This window comes from Amphiprion ocellaris, chromosome 15, assembly GCF_022539595.1.
Source record: "Amphiprion ocellaris isolate individual 3 ecotype Okinawa chromosome 15, ASM2253959v1, whole genome shotgun sequence".
Taxonomy (NCBI): Eukaryota; Metazoa; Chordata; class Actinopteri; family Pomacentridae; genus Amphiprion; species Amphiprion ocellaris.
In genome coordinates, this window is record NC_072780.1 from 6,794,823 (window position 1) to 6,817,649 (window position 22,827).

The 22,827-nt window shown below is 39.1% G+C and overlaps 1 protein-coding gene across 2 annotated transcripts in view; it reads left to right on the forward strand.

The window, feature by feature from the left end:
• The window catches only part of csmd3b (CUB and Sushi multiple domains 3b), a 349,486-nt gene that overhangs the window by 244,199 nt on the left and 82,460 nt on the right, over positions 1–22,827 (forward strand). For both annotated transcript variants that reach the window (XM_055017938.1, XM_055017939.1), the window contains exons 13-22: positions 753–856; positions 1,842–1,954; positions 11,062–11,244; positions 11,528–11,854; positions 13,787–13,981; positions 16,391–16,529; positions 16,972–17,159; positions 17,483–17,671; positions 21,806–21,922; positions 22,328–22,543. In XM_055017938.1, the coding sequence (XP_054873913.1) occupies positions 753–856; positions 1,842–1,954; positions 11,062–11,244; positions 11,528–11,854; positions 13,787–13,981; positions 16,391–16,529; positions 16,972–17,159; positions 17,483–17,671; positions 21,806–21,922; positions 22,328–22,543 (1,771 nt within the window). The remainder of the gene's footprint in view (positions 1–752; positions 857–1,841; positions 1,955–11,061; positions 11,245–11,527; positions 11,855–13,786; positions 13,982–16,390; positions 16,530–16,971; positions 17,160–17,482; positions 17,672–21,805; positions 21,923–22,327; positions 22,544–22,827) is intronic.

Genomic DNA, 22,827 nt, shown 5'->3' on the forward strand with positions numbered 1-22,827 from the left:
CCCCCCATTCTCTGTTCTCCTCTGCCAAATGTGTTTCTCTTTGGTCTTAGATGAAACAGAAAGTGTTGGTTTAATAATTCCTGATCAGAGTTTTGAGCCGTGGTGCTGTTCCTCACAGCTTCGAGTGCAGAGCAGAGGTCTTCCTTATCTCTTCCTTCTTCATCTTGCATTGATGAATGAAATCAAACCACACTGTGCGATGCATCAATGAATTCTAATGACTCACCTTTGTTCAAGAATAATTCCATGAGAGAGATGACTTTGATGTGATCATAGGTGAAAGTCTAAACATGAAACTATAGATACGGAAGATGCAAGTTAAGATTGCATCAATGGAGGGCAATGCAAAATTATAGATGTGCTTTTGACATTATTCATGTCAAGTTTTTTTGGCAATGCCTGCCATTTTTCATTGGAATATGTTTGACTTATTTTCTCAATTTTGTTAAACTTCATAACTATGTCATTATTTCTTTCCTTTTTGTTTACCTATAATATATAGTATCAGTGCATTCAGCTCCAGTACCTCCAAAATAGCATCTTTTTTAATCAAGAAAATGGTAAAGCTATGGTAGCATTGACACAAAAAAACAGTCAGTTTTTGGTTTTCAAGATCTTCCTCTTCTTCCTCTTGTGGTTACTAATTTTGTAACCCTTCGTTTTGTAAACCTAAATTTGGATAACATTTTTGGACTTAACTGAGCTGACATGACTTCAAACTTGTATCTATTGTGTTTGTGTGTCAACTTTAGGTGATCCAGATCAACTTTGAAGAGTTTGACCTGGAGATAGCCTATGATACTCTCACTATAGGAGATGGAGGGGAGGTGGGAGATCCTACAACTATACTACAGGTGTAAGTATTACACTTCCCTTTTGCATATTTCCATTTATGTCCCCTGCAATTCTTCTCTCTTATCCAAAGCAGGCACATTAGGACAGAGGGCGCCCACTGAGACGGACTTTTGGTTTTGAGCTTTATAAATATCTAAACACAGCTACTGCATTATTCATGTGTGAATCAGAGGTGGGAAACCCTACACTGTATCATTTCTTAAGTAGTGCCAACAAGACCAGTGGTAGTTGTCACATCAAATAGTGTAATACTGTAGCAGCTTGTAAAGAAAAAAAAAAAAAAAAAAAAAAACAGGACACGGCTGGAACAAGTTTCCAGAGGCAAATAAGTATCACTGATACGTAGCAGACTGTGCAACACACACTGTTTCCATAATGATCAGCTGGCCTCATAACCAGCTGCCTTTCTGTCTGTTTCTCAGAACTTCCCAGCACAGCTACCGTACATGATCCACGTAGAGTCAAAATGAGTAAGAAGTACTACCATGTTTCTTCTTTCAGGCACTTTGTTCATTTTCCTTCTGGTACTTGATGGAAACCATCAACATCCAGCTTGTTTCAAATCCTCAATCTTCTTTGACAGAAGTCGGACCATAAAACAGCAGTCTGCTTTATGTGTGCTCCCCTGTAAGATGAACTGTTTTCGATTTTGGAAAATGTTCTGTAGTGCCTAAAAGTATCACAGATGCAGAGCCTTTACAAAGCAGGTGATTTTGCTTCACTTTGTAGATGGTCACTATTAGCTTTCATTTGTGAGGCATGCTGGCAGTCTGATAAAGGCCTGGATTTGCTTTCCTGAGGCAGTGTTCTGCAAAAAACCAAAGCAAAGCATTCAACTCCAGTGCAGTATGTTCCTGCAATTTGTTCACACTCAGAGCGCCACTTGGGAAGTTGATTATAGCTGTGACTGTGGTGATGAAAATTGGGCTTTTTATGGTGGTAATTATGACTACAATGATTTAATTATAATGTATTTTGTGCTTCAGCCTATCAGGTAGCTTTGTTCCTGACCTGATAGTCAGCATGACTCACCAGATGTGGCTTCACCTGCAGTCAGATGAGAGCGTTGGATCAATAGGATTTAAGATCAACTATAAAGGTAAGCAACTGGCATGTGCATGTGTTTTAGGATCAAAGAACGTGAGTAAAATATGTATGGTTTTGTTTTCAGATGATGTATTTCTTTGAGTGTGGCATCAAAAGTAGTGCTCAACATAGATAATGTCTTTTGGGTTTGGTAGACTTTTATGATTAGATTAGTTTTATAGTAACCCTGATACTTGTGACTTTCTGGTCTACACATCAGGTTAGATTTATGTAATTATGGTGGTATTTTTACAACTGTGTTGAGTGGAAATTTTTTTTGTTACATTCCCAAAAAAACATTAACCTGTCTGGTGTCTCCATGAAAGTCCTTTGAATAGAAACAATCACCTCTCTTGATCAGACCTAAAATATTTAATCTATTGCTTCATTGGTTTGTTTTAAAAATAAATGCTTGTCTAGCAGCACCTGACCTTTATCTTAATATCAGTTAAGAACAAAGTATTTTTCTGTTCCGTTAAATCAGCTCCTGCCATACTAAAAATATTAACCTTTCCAAAATTTCCCGTTTGAAAGATGTAGAGCTCATTTGATCAGAGTCCATGAAACATAGAGAGGGGAGCTTTGCTGCAGAAATGAACTTTGTGTGCCTCATTTGGGTGTCATCATCTGTGGATTTATTGTCATAATGAGGTCACAGTGCTGCGTCTGGTAATGCAGTGAATTCCAAAAAGCGATGTGACAATGACGCGTTGTTTTGATATATCTTTGCCCGTTATACTCCAGGAGTTTCTGTGTGAACTTCAAATGATTTAGCGACAACGCGGTGATTAAATGAACATAATGTCAAAATTATTAAAATAGAAAAAGTGTGAATATGCTACAGTTCTGTCGCTCTTAAATGAACTCCAAGAAGCCAGTTCTGTTCGTAGAGTTTATTTAGGCCGTATATAATATAAATCACAACTGAAAGCTGTGAGCAGAAAAAATATGCAACTTGAAATCATAAAGGACATCTGGTTAGAGGCTCCACGATAGTTGCGCATATTCTCATTAATTTCTCCTGAGTAATTTCCCCATTGAGATCAATAGAGAAAATAATGGAGAGAGCCACCATCTAAATCTGCCCATCCATGCTCCATTGTACGGTCATGATGGCCTGAGATTACTCTTTGGTCCACAGGGATTTAACTATCTGTATTTAGTGCACAACAAGTCTATTTTGTACTCATGTACTCTGCAAGAATAAAAATACCAGCAAATTGTTAGTAGGTGTTTCATCATTCTCTTATCACTCTTCTCATAAAACGTAGCGTATATATTTGTAACAAGAAAATACAGCACTGAAATGCTAAAAATACTGTATGTTTGCAGCTGTAAAATGTGCGTATATTTATATATACATACTTAGAAAGGAATTTTAGCTACTACAACTTAGAGTTTTTTTTACTGTCTGTCCTCTGTTGTCCTTCAGTAACCCAGAGCTGTAATGCATTATGCCAATGTACTTTTGACATTCTTGGATTGTCAAACCCCACAAAAAGTCCAAAACAATTACCTGGATGAATATGTCTTTAAATGTAACTTTCTCAATCAAACCCAAATACCATGAAAAGTTCTACCAATACCGAGAGCAAGATAAATGTGTTTGTCTCAGAGGGCTCGCTCCATCACCCTCAAGATTTACTCAAAAGGTGGGTGGTTGTGTGAGATGTATGTATGTGTGTGTGTTTTTGAGAAATGTGAAAATAAAAAAAGGGGGGGACAGACTTCGAGTGTGTATGTGTGTGTTTCCAAAGCCACATCCCGGAGACCTTGGCTATGAAATAGAAACATTATCAGTAGCTCTAGCCTTGCTGCAAAGCCACTGATGCACTACACAATGTACAGTTTGTGTGTGTGTGTCTCTATGAGAGTGCATGTTTGTCAGACAGGTCCTCCATCAGTGAGTCAACGAAGCTCTACCAACAAGTCACACACCTCTTTCACTCCTCACATTCTCCCTCTCCTCCCATCTCTCTGAGTCCCTCTCAGTCTCGTTTTTCCTCATTAGCCCTGTATCTATCCGCTATCCTCGTGCTCCCATCTTTCTGAAAATCACAACATTTTCTCTGTCAGTTGCTCTCTAATGCACTGCTGTTTGGTTTTCCCAGCTTCTCCCTTTTTTCTCTCACAGCCCTGTTCCTGTATCAGATGTCCCATTTCTCTTTTGCCGTCTGTCAAATGAGCAGCACTCTGTCTTTTGTCTTCTCTTTTGCACTCATCTCTGTGTTTCTGCTTTTCTCTTCCTCCTGGTCTCTGTCTGTGTCCCTCTCTGTTTCTTGTCAACATTCATCTATTATTCAAGCCAAGGTCACTGACCTGGCAACACTTTCACTCCACTCCTTATGCAAAGCATACAAATCACACACACGCACAGTTGTGTTTAGATCACTTCAGAGGACATTACATTAATTTCCTGGAGACTTTCCCTAAAACGGTGAATGCTCGTTGTCTGATTCTAATATTAAATCAAATGTTCTCTCTGAATTTCATGATTTACATTATGGAAATTTGCTTTTTGCTCTCAAAAGGAAGGCAAGTCCCCACGATGTGACTCCATGAACAGATTCAGATACATGAACATAAATAATGCAAGCACACAGAAACACAAACAGACGGTCTAGACGGCCTGTACAGCAAGCTTCCAGTCGACCATGAACCATGGCGTAGCAGCTGCAGATTTCAGGGAGCATTGCAGCATTATTCATACGGTTTACATTAAAGTATCTCTGAGTGTCAATCTAGTCTGATTGTACACAATTTTATCATCACTGCATGTCTGCACAGTCCAGAAAGAGGGATTATTGAGGTTTTAGGGCATAATTGTTGGCGTGTTTCTATTTATGTGTGTTTTTTGAGCTATTTAACACAATAACACAGTGCAAGTACAAGCACAATGCAACTACTTTAAACACTATTTTTTCCCTTAAAACAATGGTGTGGTTTGAGTTCCACAACAGCAAAATTATTGTAATTTTCTCTGAAATAAGAGGGAAAATGAGTATGTTAAAATATGAACATTCTTACTAGCTATTTGCAGACAAATTATAAATCTGCCACAATAAGTCTAAAGCAAGCCAGTTGGGTTTTTTGCGCATAGTAATTTATGGGTATTTTGTGATTGTTTTACTTACTGTAGTTTATTGTTGACCTTGTTAGAGGGGTAAGAAAAACAACATCGTATATCTCAATCTTGAATATGTAACATGACACAGTGAACACAGTGTTAAGATGACATAAATAGCATTCGACAAATCAGTAAGTGTTATTATTAACATTAAGTGGTTCTAAAACACAGAACATGCAAGCACCAAATGTTATTGTTTGTTTGATTTTTTTTTAGTTTACAGTTTCTCTTTTACAAATGTTCCTAATTTTATGAAATTACAGTTATTAAGTCGTAAAATCACAGAAATAAATGATTCATTTAAAAGCTAACCATGAAAAACAGACCAAAACTGTAAATAATGTCCACAATAAATATCTGTATTTTTATTCCTTGCTTTGTTAAATTAAAGCTTAAACTAAAACTTAGCATAGGTGCTGTTATAGTTTGCCTTTGTATTTTTTTTTCGCTATGTTTTGTTTTTACTTTTTTTTCCTGGTTCCCTTGCTGCCAGATTTTTCAGTGTGGGTGCAGAGGGGCTTGTACAGCTTTCAGAATGACCTTTCTGAATTAAATCAGAAAGGTCATGTGGTGTAACGGCAGGGATATGCAATTGTTTCAGTTCCTCTTCTTTTTTTTGTGATCAGTGATTTGGTTGCAAACCCTCTTTAAAACAGTATTCCATCATCATCACCACCTCTTCGTCGTTTTGAGGTTTTAACGGCTGCCACAGATTGGAGTTTTAGAGCACCACCAACAGCTGCCAGTTGGATTGATGCAAGAATCAACACTCCACACAGCGCAAACCTTCTGTTCCACCTTGGAGCACAAAGCCGATTCCTGCCATTTGAAACAGGCACAGGTGCTCATTTGCCCTCGCTCACCTTCTACTCACTAACCCGATGTTTTGACAGGGGAGGCAGCCATTAAAGACAGCTGTACATCAGATTGGCTGAACTGCTACATAGACTGTGGTGCGTGTTGTGTCTTTTGGGATGGCTGACATGAGGTTTGAGTAAGAAGACAATAGAGCTTACCATTCTACTATATTATACTATATACTATATTATACTATATTACTATATACTATACTACAGATAGTCTAGTATGGTGTGTACATTAATACAGAATACAAATGTGCCTGTGAGAAATCAGGCACTGTGGACAATTAAGTAAAGTGCAGATATGGGCCTCACCTCTTAGCCGTTTTAGTTCAAACACATATAAATGGTGATTTGGAGGATTTTTTAAGGATTTCCGGCGATGAGTCATTCCTCGAGCTCCAGCTTTTTTCTTTTTTTAAGTGCATCATTCTGGCATTATCCCCTCATCCTGTGTTATACAAAATAATGCTGTTCTAGGAAACTGGAAAGTGCAGCATAAATATCCAGTGGCAGTTTCACAGCCAGTTGAAAAAGAGGGCGCAACGGCACGTGTTAGCCTCTTGACAAATGTTTTTTATCTAGTTTGTTGCGCAAGCCAGATGTTCCCAGCTTTATCTCACAGAATGCTATTAGCTTACCTGCTATTACTCTGCAGGTGAGGCTCATACGTCAAACACATGGCGTCTCTTGTAGGGAGAAGGAAAAAGAAAATCTAATCATCTCTCTATAGTATAGTGTTCTGTTCTGTTCTGTTCTGTTCTGTTCTCCCATCATGGAGTCATAATAGCAGCTCTTACTTTTGCGATTTTATTTAGGATTTTCCATCTGCTTTTTATGGTTTTTAATATGTGATGTGTTTTATTGGAGGGAGAGATGTCAAGGTGGTTCTTTACAGCACAGCTGACCTCTAGTTCAATGGGTTCTTAGTGTATGTCGGCTGAGAGGAGAGACAGTAATGTATGGTTAACTGTGTTTAACCCATGCCTCCCTGTATTTGTCCAATGCTCTGCTGTTGGATGTCCTGTATTAGTCCATGCATGTGCCTTGTTTATAAGTTGACCAGTCTTGTTTGTCCAGGTTTTCTTCACTGTATTGCTTTAAATTTGTCTATTTATGTTTATTCTTGTTCTCTGTCTCCACGTTTCCTTTTTTTATATATATGAATGCATCAGGATTAATTAGCAATAAAAACTTTGTTCCAGGTCACTAACTTTTAAAGACTGTTTACTTCACAGTTTACTAAGCAGCTGATCAGCATTGACAGAGAGAAAGCAATAGAACAAGTTCAAAGCAGAACTGCTCAAGAAAGACAAACTAAAACTTATTTTGGATCTGCCAGTGTCTATTGGATCTCAATCCTGCTCCACTGCTGCTGTCCAGGTCCTAAGCATTTAGTCACTAAAAAGCATTTCATTCCCTGCAGCTGAGATACATGAAATATAAATTCATAAAATATTTATTCACAACACAACCCGAAATGTGGTTCAGTTTTACAGTCAATAACCTTAGTATTAGTGTAATGAGGCAAAGCTGGCTGTTTTATTTGTGAGCTTGTGTTCATACACGTGTGCTTCAGAGAGAACCAGTGAAGGACACTGTCAAAGCACCGTATTTCCGTTTCTAGTCATGAATTATTGACTTGTGTAATATTCAGTCCAGTCGGTCATATTGAAAAGCTATATCCGTTAAAATTCATTTTAAAAATGGAAGTCTTTCTCTCATTAGGACTTAATAATAAATTCCATACATTTCAAATTATGGATGACATTAAGTGGCTATTGCGGGCGCAGTGACTGTTTGAAGAACTGTTCTAATTCCTGTGTTGCCTGACGGTCATTTCAGATATCAATAGCAACTTCCTTTACAATAGGAGCCCCTAAGTTTGAAAATAGATTACATGGAAATTGATTGATTTAACAATGTTGTATTCACAGAACATACAGGATGTTGTTTTGGCCCTCACTGGTCATGAAGTAATTTAAAAACCTCAACGAGAAGGCGCTCCAGATGGTTTAGAGCTCATTAGGCTCTTTGTGTTTACTTTAAGTAGAAGAGAGGTGTGGAAAATGCTGCTTTAACCTTTCTTAATTATAGTCTTGGCAGGCTTTATGCTTTTTTTTTTCTCTCTTGCTTTGATGAAACACGGGATGCTTATGGCAAATATGTGTTCACATTTATTTAGCTGTTTTCATGTTTTCTGACATGCTGGGTTTAGGATGGGAAGAGGAAACAATTGTAGCATCTTATTGGAACACAAATGACAAAAATGCCTCTGAGGTTGGCTGTCCTGTTCTCTCACCTGTACTTTCTGTACGTAGATGATTGCAGGAATCTTTCTGAGGAGTTCCTGAAACTCACTGATGATGTTGGACTCACACGCTTATTACAAGGTCATGAGACAGCGTCTGAGGTCTGCAGTTGAGGAGTTTTCACAGCGGACCAGAATGATGTATTTCTGCACCATAATGTGTCCAGATCAAAGAAAACAGCTCGGTTATTATATGTTTTCTTGAAGTCCAATTTACAGAGACTTGCAGGTGTTTTGGAGTTACACAAGTGAATATAAAACATTTTGTGCAGCGAGCGCTGACAGATATTGTGTGTTTTAATGAGAGCAGGAGTTGATGTCTTTCTTACACACATCTCCCATCAAATCAATTCTCAAAAGCTCCTCGGTGGCCTGGTTTGGAACCTGAGAGAGGCAGAAAAATGTCAGTATTGTGAGTGTATTAAATGAGATCATTTTCATTCAACAGAGTCTCCTCGCTGATGTCTACAGTGTGAACAAGTCAATTTGAGCCACTCCCTTTAGGTCACAAAATCAGACAACTACAAGCTAATTACACAGGCTGAATTTCTCATTTCTTCCTCTCACTGCAAAATCGGCGTGAGAGCACAGAGAAGCTTTCCACTGATACACGAAGAGCCCTGATTTGGTCGAACAGCAGCAGCCAGAACATGCAGGGAATAGTTTATACTATATATCAAACATTAACCTATGCTTATAACTAAACATGCAGGGTTCGATCACTATTATCAACCTGGCCTTTAAATCAATTTCACAATAGTCACAAAACAGCAACAGCCAATAAGCTTTTTTTTCCTCTCCAATCTCATTATCCCTTCCAAAATCTATTACCTTACTCTCTCAGATCTTTAGTAGGTACTGCATTTACACTGCTTTGTGTGTGTGTGTGTGTGTGTGTGTGTGTGTGTGTGTGTGTGTGTGGTGTCTCTGTGTTTATGTGCCTACGTATGTATTCCCATGGACAATACGCTGTGAGCATGATGGAATAATATAGAACAGAATGGAATGGAGCTCAATGTGCACCACAATATCGAAGTTGTGCACATGTACAGACCCACACCTACACACACACACACACACACACACACACACACACACACACACACGTGTACACTTTAAGGAGCCTAATCCCCTTTGTGAATCTGTCAGCCTTGTTGTTACAAACACAATAGGATTATTTGTGTGTATATAAGTGTGTGTGAGAGAGAGAAATGTGTATGCAACACTGTGTGTGATGCAAAAGGAGACTGTGGAAGTGTGATTGGCTTTGTTTATGTGTGTGCATGTACTGTAGTGTGTGTGTGCATGTACTGTAGTGTGTGTGTGTGTGTGTGTGTGTGTGTGTGTGTGTGTGTGTGTGTGTGTGAGTCAGAGGGAGTAGTAGTACAGGAATGTTCCAACAGTATTTCTGTTTTCTCTCCAAAGCAATTTGTTCTCTATTCTTTTGCTGTGTGTCGTGTGTGTGTGTTACCCCACAAGCATGTGTGCTAGGTAGGCTGTGATTGGTTGAGTCTGTGGGTCTCATAAAGACGATGTCATGATGGAAATTAATGCAATACATCACAAGCATGCACTCAAACAAGCACACACACACACACACACACACACACCTACACACAAATGCGTACATATGCGGACGCCGAAACACACTCAGACTACACACCTTTACTTCCTGCCACGGGCCACTCCTGTAAATAATACTGAAAACAGGAGAGGAAAGCAGGGGAATGAGGGGGAGGAAGGCTGGGGAAATAGAGGGTATATTTTCAGAAATCCCATACACAACATTTTAAACAGAATTACGGTGACACAGTGACACCTTTATATGGAATCAAAGAAGGATCAGTCTAACATCATGGTCAGATTGAATGTAAAAAAACAAAAAGCAGGTGTCGTGAATTCTTGCACACTCAGGCGAAGGAAGCATTCAGAAAGAGATGGATACAAACGTGCTCTAGGCTTCCAGCATTCAAGAAATGCACCTGACTCAGCGAACCAGGAGCCAATCATCTTCATGCGGGACTCGACTCAGCTGGCAGTATATTTTCTGTGCAAAAATGGATGATGAGCCCTTGCAGCATGACACGGTGTTTCACAGCAGAGAAAGATGAGCACTGAGCATTTGGGCCTGAAACAAATATGGTTAAGGCTCCAGAAACAAACACCTGGTTTGTCAAATGCTGTTTATTAACTGATTATTTAGCGGAAAGTGGAAGTAAAATGTATGAAAGTGAGCTCCAGATTCAAATTTGGGAAAGATGTTAGTCAAAAGAACACATAAATACAACCATCTGCAAGGCTATAGATGTAATCTCCTGCTGTCTGTCCTTGAAGTCCCAAAATATCGGAAAAATACAGTTAAATTATTATTATTATGGCGCTTAGAAAGTAAGGCTTTTATAGTAATCAGTGCACACCGGTGACTCTTTTTACCCAGTTTGCAATGTGCAGTTTTGACCAATTTCACAAAGGGCAAGTCAAAGTCAGCGGAATTGCAAATATATCTGCAATTATTGTGCCTTATTTACTGTGATGTTCACCCTTGCTTTTGGTGTTTGCTGTTCTGTCTCATGTTCCTTTCCTTTGTCAAAAGATCAAGTTTCATCAGCGTATTTGTTCTTTTTTTGTTGTTGTTTGTTCCTAGCATTGTTTCTGCCATTATTCTGCCTCTTCACTTAGTAGCGTTTGTCTTTTACTGTGACTAAAACACACAGTAGATGAAACTAATAAGCTACCCCATTAGGATTTGTGTTAACATGGACTGTTTTATTCTGATCTCCACACAGATGTTAATGTCTTCTTTCAAATCTTTGTCACTGCAGAAATAGATAAAGAGAGCTGTGGCGACCCTGGAACTCCCCTCTATGGAATAAGAGAAGGTGACAGCTTTTCAAATGGAGGAATCCTGAGGTTTGAATGCCAGTTTGGCTTTGAGCTGATTGGAGAAAAGACAATCTCCTGCCAAGACAACAATCAGTGGTCGGCCAACATCCCTATATGCATATGTGAGTATTAAAATCATTCATCAGTGATTTTCATGAATATAGCTTCAGAGGATTGAACTTATTAAAAATGTGGCATGTGTGCTGCTGTGATGTTGATAACTTTCAGTCTGACCTGTCACCATGGTGACAGTACAGAGTTTATTATGGCCTGGGGCACATGATGACCGATGATGCTGTGAAGATGAATTTTTCACAGAAAGTTTCTCTCACTGTATCTCTTGCCTCCTGCTCTTCTCTAATTTTTTTGCCTGTCTCTGTTTTTGTGCTCGTCTTTCTCCCACAGTCCCTTGTATGTCCAACTTCACAGCTCCTTCAGGAACAGTCCTCTCCCCAGACTACCCAGAAGGCTATGGGAACAACATGAACTGTGTCTGGCTCATCCAATCAGATCCAGGCTCCAGAATACACTTGGCATTTAATGACTTTGACCTCGAGGCACCTTACGATTCCCTGACGGTGAAAGACGGCGAAACAAATGATGCCAACGTTATTGGAAGGTTCTCCGGAGCTGAGAGTCCTTCCCATCTGACATCTAATACCAACACACTGAGGTTGGAGTTCCAGGCTGATCACTCCATGTCGGGACGAGGATTTAATATCACTTATAGTAGTAAGTAATATAATGATAATTTTATTTAATTCAATTTTATTCACCTAGTGAGAAATTACCAACTTCTTTTACTGTGCTAGTAATAGGATTATGATAATATGCTGCATATGACCGCATATTTAAATGTTACCAAGGGTTTAAAACAGAGTTTTTCTCATAAGTCAAAGTTTGATACTTGGCTACAGCTTGAAAATCATTTCTAATCTTTTTTTTTTTCTTTTTTTTTGCACAACAAAAATCTCAGAGTGTCTGCAGCAGTCATATTTCTGTTTTGAAGCAATAAAGCAGCAGCTCTAATCTGAATTTTATGCACAACTTTCATCCAAGACCTCATTGCCTGTTTTTAATGGGAGATAGTTTCACTCCTAGACACTACATTCACCTATATTTGAGACTACTTTATGGCCCAGACTTCATTTTTCTGTCACAATCAAATCACAACTAATTATAGTGTTTCAAACAGCATCAAAGGTTTGGCTAGATGGCTTACAGGCTTTTTAATTTTCATCCCAACTATCTCTTACAAACAGCAGGCGCAGTTTCTTTCTCCTCATATATTAGGTGTTTTGATTTTAGATACAGTAGAAGCTCTTTTAATTCACTGACTCTCAGATCAGACTGAAAGCTTGAACAGTACTACGAGTTGTTCCGGAAAAGACAAAAGACAAGCTTTTTTGATTCAGTGGGGGTCATGTGGTTATTATAGCAGCTAAGAATAGAGGTGTAGGTTGCAGAACAAAAGAGGAAACTAAGGCAAGGAAAGCATTAAAGGAACAATTTTTGGGAACTTTTTCCTCTTGTTTGTTGTCATACCCAGACTTAGATGAGAAGATTGATATTGCTTTCATCCGTGTTCGTCCAGTACAGAGAGAGAGGTCCAGGATGTGTTTCGGCTTACTTAGCACAAGGACTTGAAGCAAGAGGAAGCTGTTAGCCCGATTCCGTCAAAAGTGAAACAATGCATCTTCCAAAAAACGCCCCAATTTGCCTTTTTTTAAACATCATACCTTGTGTCTTTAACCTGTGTCAAAATAGAAACCAAGACGTTAGGTTTTTAGGAGCAGTTAGCGTCTCAAAGTTTTGTCTCCATTTTAAAGTTGTCAGCTGTGCAAACTTTTGCATCTGATCAAAACCCAGGTGAGGCTTAGATGCACTAGCTCGCTCGACAACAGGATACAACAGCATGTACAGTAAACAAGAAGCTTTTGCCTCCGCTTGCAGTCTTTGAGCTAATTTAGGCTAAACACGTCTCCATACCAGAGGAGAAATGGAAATTGATATCGATCTTCCCATCTGACTGGGTTTGATGGCAAACATATTTGCCAAAGTGTTTTGTCCACAGGTTTCCTCACCCTGTAAATCTGTTTTAATCTCACACCATTTTGTGTGTGTGTCACTCTTTTTTTATTATTTGGGTCACTGCATTTGTCATTTTGAAATCTTTCTATCACTTGATTACACCAGACTAGTTTAACTGGAAAATGTGGGCATTTTCAGGTTTGACTTTACAGCCTTCTAATCTGATGAGCCAGATCACACCATGAAGCAAACTTGCTCACGCGAGTTAAACAGAAAATTTATTGCTAAGGTAGAGCCCAAGAACAGTACACGTATTCTGTGGCATGAGAAATGATCATTTGAGTGAAGATGTAGAAAGACAGGCCAGGAATATAGAACAGACAGATTATAGGAGACATTTATAGATATTTTCTTGGCAAGCAGTGAAACACTCAAAGATGTCAAGTTGCGGCAATAGGTCCATATGATTGGTTCTCAGAAATTTCATCAAAATGTAGCCTGTGAGTGCCCATAAAGTATAGGGCTCATATTCCTTAATAACATTTCTCGTGTATGTGACTGTCTCTGCATGAGCATCTCGTTTCCAATATCTTCCTCATCATATCTGTGTCTGCTTGTAACTTTTTACCACAGCGTTTGGCCATAATGAGTGCCCAGACCCTGGTATTCCCATCAACGCTCGCCGCTTTGGAGACAGCTTCCAGCTCGGCAGCTCCATCTCTGTGGTTTGTGAGGACGGTTTCATCAAAACCCAAGGAACTGAAACCATCTCCTGTCAGTTAGAGAGAGGAAAAGTCATGTGGAGTGGGCCTATCCCTAAATGCGAAGGTAAATATTGACTAGATTACTGCCTAAACTATTAACAAGGGAACAATATGTCATCCGAGATATCATCATTATTGCAGTATAAAGACCCAAGAGGTAGAAATTATCTGCTGTCAGCTCAACAGGAGGAGAAAATATGGAGGTGGCCAGTTAACCTAAACACCTGGGGAAATAACTATTAATACACTACTGCCACAGATGCAGCTACCAGATTGCAAATATGCTCTGACTGTAGAATATAAAATCTTTTCTTGTAAGCTATGTGTGAGGAGCGAGCTATGGAGATGACCTTTAACCCAGTGTGGAGCTAATGACACATACTGCATATGAATGTGTTAGATATAATTGGATACAATCCAACAGTAACAACTTTCCTTAAATGTCAAATAAAGACCCCTTATTAGTCTTTACACTATACCACTTTGACTGCAGTTATTTTATATACATAGCTGCAATATCCATTTCACACCATAACACTGTCATTTATCAATCCTATACAATCGGAGTAATTATACAAACAAGCTTATCAAACTTGCATTAACCCTGAGTTTAATCAACAGCTTTTGAAAGTACAGAAAAGTCTAGATGTGAATTTGACCTGTGAATCTGGGATGGTACAAAAAGATTAACACTCGCATGCAAGAGCTTTAGCTATTATTTCACCAGAAGATATAATTAACTCAAGATATTTCCAACACAGCTATTGTTGATAGAACTGTTAATAGCACGATGATGGGCCATGTTAATTATCTTTCAGGTCACTCAGAGTTCCCAGATCCATTGTATCTAATGTGTGTCTGTAACTACTTGGATGGAAACTCGACTTATCTGTACTCAGGAGGCACAGACCAGATCAAATTGACTTTAGACACTTAGTTAAAATTTAAACAAGATCAAATTTAAAAGAGACTCCAACTTAATGGCTCCTGACTAGTGTTATCTATACAATAACATTGATTAATTGGTCAAATTTTTGTGTTATGTGTAGTTACATTATATGAGTGTGCATAATTTATTATGCCATCCTTACACTATGGAGTGTACAATAAAATATTTCATTAGTTAGTCTGCATTTTTATTAAATATGCAACTGAACTTGTGTTCATCATTTGTAACAATTGGATGTGAAAGTTATTTTAAACATTATTTATCACAAAACTATCAATATTTTATATTAGCAATGGATCAAATGACTATTTTTAATATGGAAGATGTGACAAATCCACATACTGTATACAGATACGTACAAATTAACGGGTAAAAAGTGTTTAATAAGGTCTTAGTGCAGAATGTGACGCCAGAACGGCTTCAGTGTGTCTTCAAACTTATTTTCCACTATTCTTCCAAAAAATGTTACTTCATGTGGTGATTTGGAGACAGTGGTGGAGAACGCCATCTCCTGTTCACCTCGGTCAAACCATATGGTGACCCTTTGTGTCTTATAGATGGAGACATTGTCATCCTGGAAGAAAATGTTCCAATCAGAATAGAAATGTTTCATTGTAGGATAAAGGCGATCACAAAGAACAACTTTGTATTGATTCGCAATGACCCTTCCCTCGAAAGAGAACAAGTGGACGCAAATCATACCAGAACATTGTGCCTCACAGCATAAAAGACCCCTTCACTGTCACGGTCCAGGGTTCAGGTTTTTCCCATCTCGCCTCTATTTTTTCAGATGAAATTATTATCAGTTGTCCTACTTGTTCCAGTGAGCATTTTAGCAATTTTTTTATTTATTTATTTTTTTTTATTTTAGAGCCTGCAGCTTTACTGTTTTGGTTCACTTAGAGCTAAAAGCTGTGCTAAACCCACTATATCCCACCCGGCCAGCACCAAACAGTGGACAAAATTAGCAACCAGCTGGTGAACAGAGCAAAGCATTTTAGCAGCTAAAACGACAGATAGAGGATGGTGGCAGAGCAGATATTAATAATGGAGTTGTATCCATCAAGTAACTGGAAACAAAACTCTAAATCTAGACTCATTTTTCAAAATGTCTGCTTGATGTGAGCAACAGATGGCATTCAATGCACCTGTCAGTGTTGTGTTTACTTGTTGCCTATAAGTGGCCAAACAGTCCAAACTACCAAATTCAGTAGTTTTTAAATAAATGTATTGAATATCACTTGTAAGCAAAGTTTTCAATGGGAATATAGCCAGCTATCCGTAGTAACTATGAAACCATGTTATGCCAGTTTTTTTATTGTGAAATTAGACAAAATGCATCCAAGTTGGATACGTGAGTTGCAGGTAGAGCTGATTCAACAACCTTAGCTACATCTCGATTCTGTGAAATTTGTCTGCCAGTGCTTCTCATTCATTTCACACAATCTTGGCCTTCATTCAGACTCAGTTTAGACTTCAATGTTGTCTGTTTCTCCCCTCTTTCTTTCCCCTCACCTTCCCCAGCCCCATGTGGAGGCCATTATTCGGCTCCAAGTGGAGTGATTTTGTCTCCTGGGTGGCCTGGTTACTACAAAGATTCCCTCAGCTGCGAGTGGGTGATTGAATCAGAACCTGGACGTTCCATCAAAATCACATTTGACAGGTGGGTGGCATAATTCTCAAAAGCCCACAAGAGCTTTGAGCGGGCAGGATTGAGAAGCCTCATCAACATCGCCATCAATTACATCTGACAAGCAACGATTTACACGACTTAAAGTTTATGGGAGATTTACCAAGAATATATTAACGGTGTCTTTAATTTTATAGGCTGTAAAATTAAGACTGAGAGTTCTATATTGATCAGGAAGGCAGGTTGCATTTTTGCTGTGAACTGGCAATCAAAGCTCTCAGAACATTCTTTTTTTCTATTCTTTGGTTTAAATGTCTGTTTCGGCTTATTTCATTGTAAAATGCACAACCTGTAGATGCCTTGAAAATCATTAAAAATTAGGCTTCTTACACTTCACATGCTCCCCGTAATAATAATTATCAGCAGTGAAGTTGTGATCAAAGAAATGGTAAATTCTGGCTTTCTGTTCTCCCAGGTTCCAGACAGAGTTGGGTTATGACTTCCTGGAGATTCATGATGGACCAAACCTCCTGTCTCCTCTGGTTGGCTCCTTTAATGGTACCCAGGTGCCCCAGTTCCTGTTCAGCAGCAGCAACTTTCTATATCTGCTGTTTACCACCGATAACAGCCGGTCGAATGCTGGTTTCAAAATACTATATGAAAGTAAGTTATAAACACATGAACATACTTTCACGAATATAAAGCTGACTTAAAAATAATGCTGCCTATGTTGCTTCTACTGCCTGTCTAATGAACACACATGCACTTAATGTGTATAAAATTGATTCACTGTATGTCTCTGATCATACTACTAGGATGTGTGCACACTGTTAGCCCACCAGACACAGTTTCATAAGCTGACCCTGCATTACCTGCAGAAATACAAACAGCCGTGATTGCACAGCATGGCGCTTTATGTGCAGAGTCAAGCTGTGAGTTTTAGATAATGCCGATCAGCAAAACGTAATCTGTTTTTTTCCCATCAGGTGTTACGGTGGACAGCTACTCCTGTCTGGACCCTGGCATCCCTGTCAATGGCATCCGATATGGGCAGGATTTTTCCATCGGGTCCACAGTGTCGTTTGGTTGTGATTCTGGCTACAGACTGAGCCATGAGGAGCCACTTGTATGTGAAAAGAACCACTGGTGGAGCCACCCCTTACCGACATGTGATGGTAAATACTTCAGAGGAGCTTCTAATTTGGAACAGAAAAACCCATTTTTCACTACAGAATAAATCAGAAAAGTAGTTCATTTAAATTTGCACATCCTCATTCTCTCTCATAATCAGGTCGCAGTGCCAATAATGGACTACAGGTGCAGATATTCCTTATTCTCATCATAATAAACATGGTTTAAATTTAATAAGGGCATTTTCCACACTAACCTGACTGCCCTGTTTATCTATGAATGGAGAAACAGCCATTATATGCCTCATATATGCATAATTTTGAAATATTTGCTTTGTTTTAATGTACATCATTGTATAATCCTTATCTTTAGCATCAGTTTTGATACCAATATGGTACAATAAATGAAGTAAACATTTGTCTTTACTGATTGAGATGCTATTCACAGGAGTATAGGGCACAACATAGCACAAGGTCTGCTTGACTGCAGTCCTGCTAATGATATCCACTGATATTTTACAGTCAAATGAGCAGTTCTGAAATATCCACCCTTAAAAAATCTGTCCACACCTCCATTATTATTTCCACCCACCTGGCAAAAAAACATTATTGAGACCAAAATAGATTATCTGCCTTATCCATTGCCGTAGACGCAAAGAGAATGAGGTGTGTGGAAAAGATCAGAAGTTGAGCTGCCGTCTCTGTGCGGGGAGCTGAATCACATGTTGTTCTGCGACAAAACCACTGGTTGAATCACATAGACACACACCCGCACACAGACACAAACACACACACACACACACACACACACACACACACACACATACACACACAGACACACAGGGACAATTTGCAGTGAAGGCTGCTGTGGCTGATAGGGGATGATTTGAGGAGAAGATTAGACATCTGTGGGCAAGAACTGTGTGTGTGTGTGTGTGTGTGTGTGTGTGTGTGTGTGTGTGTGTGTGTGTTCGGTGCGCTGTATCCATACATGTGTGCTGTTGCCTGGATCTATGTGTGTGGTGCTTTTATCCATGTGCCTCCTGTCACCTCTTCTCCTGTGTGAACCGTGAACACAAGAAGGTTTCGAGCTAAGGCTGACGAGAGCCTGTGTTGGCTGTCACCTCCTCTCTCAAATCAAGGGTTGGGGGGGGGACACCAGAGCAGGAGAGGGGGGAAGGAAACATGTCTCTCTCTCCCCCACCGTCTCTAATACTCTCTCTCTCTCTTTGCAATCATGGTGGAGCAGGAGAGGAGGGAGGAAAGAAAGATGCTGCATTGCTGCATCAGTTTTGTGGTGGCTTGCTTGGTTCTGCTCGTTGGCTCATTCGCTTGCGAACCACATTTGAATTGCACAGTTCCTGGGACTGGCAGCAGTTTCCTCCGAGGAGGCAGTTTGAGCATATAAACATCAAGCACGCTGCCTGGAATTTGCAGGCAGAATGCCATTAGATGATGTTTACACAATATGCACCCATACAAATATAGGAACTATTTGCTGCTGGGGCTGGTAAGAAATGGAATACCCTGGTGATTGACAACTGGTACACAATAAATTCAAGCAAGACGTAACAAAGGCAGCAAACTCAGCCCTGACACATTTCGCAGAAAGGAATTGTTGTTCATACTTACATATTACAAGAAAATAAGCTACATTCCTACATTTGATGAAATATATAATATGGTTTGAAAGAAATAATGACACAATTATCACACCAACCAGACACAATTCTAGATTTTAAATTAAACTTATTAGTCAAATGAATCAGCATATTTTAAATACAGAAAGACAGATTGAATTGAAAGACCTGCTAGCAAATAAGTGGAGAAATTCGAAAATTAAAGGAGATCCAACAGCATAGAGTGAGATAGAAAAAGAAAGAAACTACCAGATATAGAGATGCAAAGCAGTGTTTAAAATTTCTCATACAGCTCGGCATTTGAAATAAAGAGCTCCCTGGCAAAAAAGAATTAATATTTAATATGGCTGGATATGTGTGGGCATACTTGCATCTCTGTATTTGTTTAGTATTAAAATTATTCTCCTCACTCCTCTTGTTTTGGGGGATGCTGGTGTTGTTTAAACCACAACGGTTGAAGATACTGATGCCCTGTTGTGGTTTGAGCACCATTTCTGACTCACCCGTTACAGTGGTTGTAGCAGCAGTCAGCAAAAAGAAAGAGCCTGTGCAGATTGTAATCAGGGTTGCAGATGTCAGAGTTGCTGGTTTTCTGTTCCCACATACTTTGTAAAATGTCCTGCTCAAAGAAACTACAGCAGAACTTACAGGTTTGACCTTCCCCTCCCTGCAGCTCTGCCACCGTTGCACTTCTGAGGTAATGTTATGGCATTTTATAGGTTTATTGTAAGAGAAAATGACAGGCCAGCCAGCCCACTGTAAGATGTACCAAGTGAAGCGAGCAGAAATGAAGCACCTTGCAACATATGCATGCATTAGTATGCATAGCATGAGCAAAATAGACTTTCCAAGCTCTTCCTGAGAACCAAGTCGCAGCCCAGAGCATCTCTGTGTAAGTACAGGGTCTTACTGCACAGCAATGGGTGCAGTGGAACCACATGCAGAATTTGTAGGGTCATCCTGAGGCTGTACTGTGAGGATCAAAATGTTTTAAGTAGCCTCTAAGAAGCAGTTGTCCTGCTCTACTGCTTTGAATGCAACTGGTTTGAATCCCTTGAAATCAAACTTAACAGAAAAAAAAACGATTCCTGAGACAAAAGGCATTCTACAGTTCTTGCACATAATGTGGCCATTATCCAGCATTAGTGTTGTAGAAAACCAGCTTAAATAATAGTCTGGCCTTGTTGTTTCTTAGCATTTTTTTTTTTATTTCATGTCTCAGTTCCCTGACTCAAAACTATTTGGAGCTGAGAGACTGTACATCCCAAAGCAATGCAGTTCTTGCAAATAAGGTTTTAAATTCTCTCACACTTGACAATAACAAGAAACTACTCTTATTGTCCAGATGGTCACTTGTTATATAACAAGAGACTTTTAGTTTTAGGCAGCAACTCCATTTATTCCAATAACTTCATTTCCTCACACATTCTTCATCTTGCAACATATCCACTGCATATATTAGATTTTTTTAAGGATTTTTGCTTAGGTGTTTTAGAGACTGTCATTGGTATTAAATAAGTCAATTTTTATTAAATATTTTTTTAATTCTAAATATTCGACCCATACATTATAGTATTCTGAAATAAGATTGTGGAGTTGTGATAAATCACCACAATATGGAAGATATTAAATTAGTAGTATGCATTCTGAAGCTTGAAGTTATTATGAGGCAGAAAAGCGACTTTTGTTCTGCACAACAGTGTTCTTTTAAAGATCCATAGAAAGCTCTGCTGAACACTGCTTATCCAGAGTTTGACGCTAAATATGCAAGAGGTGTTTGTGAGCATGTCACACTTTGACCATGCAGGAAATTCTGGTCACTGTCATCATAGCTGCCACATAATCCGAAGCAAATCCATCTATACGCAATTCTAGCAAAGTTAAACAACTGAAACCAAGTTTGCATAATTGACATCTTTAATTACTGCAATTAAAGTCATTTTTTTTTGTGTTTAACAGAAAGTTTTAGCTTATCTCCACATTACTATACAGCTTCAGTAAAAGACTCTTCCATGCTGTTAATCATCATCAGGTGTTAGTTATCTTCAAGGACATTAAACTATATAAACAAAAAAGTAATGCATTATTTATACCTCCAGCACAGTGTGTGCCAGCTTTTACATTATTTATGTCATTATTTTACGTCTGTGCAAGAGTGGGCGGAATAAATCAGAAAAATCTGACGTGAAGTGAAGTTGTAAGGGAATACTCAGTGAAACATTTTCCCGTTCCCCAATGCGTGAAAGGGCACACATTTTGCAGCTTGCAGTGCATTCAGAGCTTCTTACTCAGAAGTTACCCTGTCTTTTTCCCACCTTCTTCACTTTTTCTCCGTATCCATCCGTCTGCTTCTCCCTCTCTTGTGTGTGGATATGTGTATGTGCTGTAGAAGTGGTATTAAAGGTCCACAGGGAAGCATTATCTGTTTTAGCTATCAACAATCTGATGCTAACCTTCTCACTGCCTCTGTCCCCTGTCTCTGCTCATCGCTCTCCTTCTGCCTCTCTCTCTCCCACTCTGTCTCTCTCAATCTATCCAGCCCTGTGTGGCGGCGATGTTAGAGGCCCCTGGGGAACCATCCTGAGTCCAGGCTATCCAGACAGCTACCCTTCATCTCTCAACTGTACCTGGACTGTTGAAGTCAGCCACGGGAAAGGCAAGAGATACACACAGATCTGCACTTCTTGATAGAGAGAGACAGAGTGAGAGACAGTACCAAGTGATACAGCAAGTTCAGTAATTCAGTTACTGCTTTGCTATAACCACAAACTTGCATTACGTGGAATCTTTAGTGCTTTTTATAGTTTATATCCAGAGTGTATATTTCAATTGTCTGGTTACAGTCTGTACATTTATTGTCTAAAACAGATTATAATTCAAATAATGTTAAAATATTTTTAGCAATTTTAATCTCTTATCATAGCAATTTAAATGCTCACTCAGTAAAAGGATTCACACAGGTTATATTTGGAGATGCTTGAGTCGTCTAAGAATGAAACAAACTTGTAGAGATTCTCTTCCTTTCTGTTTTCAAACTTAGCTGTCTGTGTGCCTCAAACAGGAGTCCAGTTTCAGTTCAATTCTTTTCATCTGGAGGATCAACACGACTACCTCTTGGTTACTGAGAACGGGAGTTTCCTGCAACCACTGGCTCGCCTGACTGGCAACGAGTTGCCTAGCAACATCAATGCCGGTCTCTATGGCAACTTCAAAGCCCAGCTACGATTCATCTCTGACTTTTCCATTTCATATGAAGGCTTCAACATAACTTTCTCAGGTAATTCACTTGAATATAGTCATACTCACATGGCGCAAATACACTCGAACAAAGTCTCAGTTTAGTCTCTTGAAAAAGTTGATTTTCCTCTTAATTCAGACACTGAAATAAAACAAAAGCGCTGTGAGTTGTGAGAAGTTTTTATGTCAAAACCAGACTAAATTCAAAACATTGAAATTCTAACATGCAGTATGAATTTTGCATAAAAATATTAATACCGTTAAGTGCGACTTCCACCAGGAGCACCATGGAAACTCATGCAAGGAGGATCTAAGACTTCACTG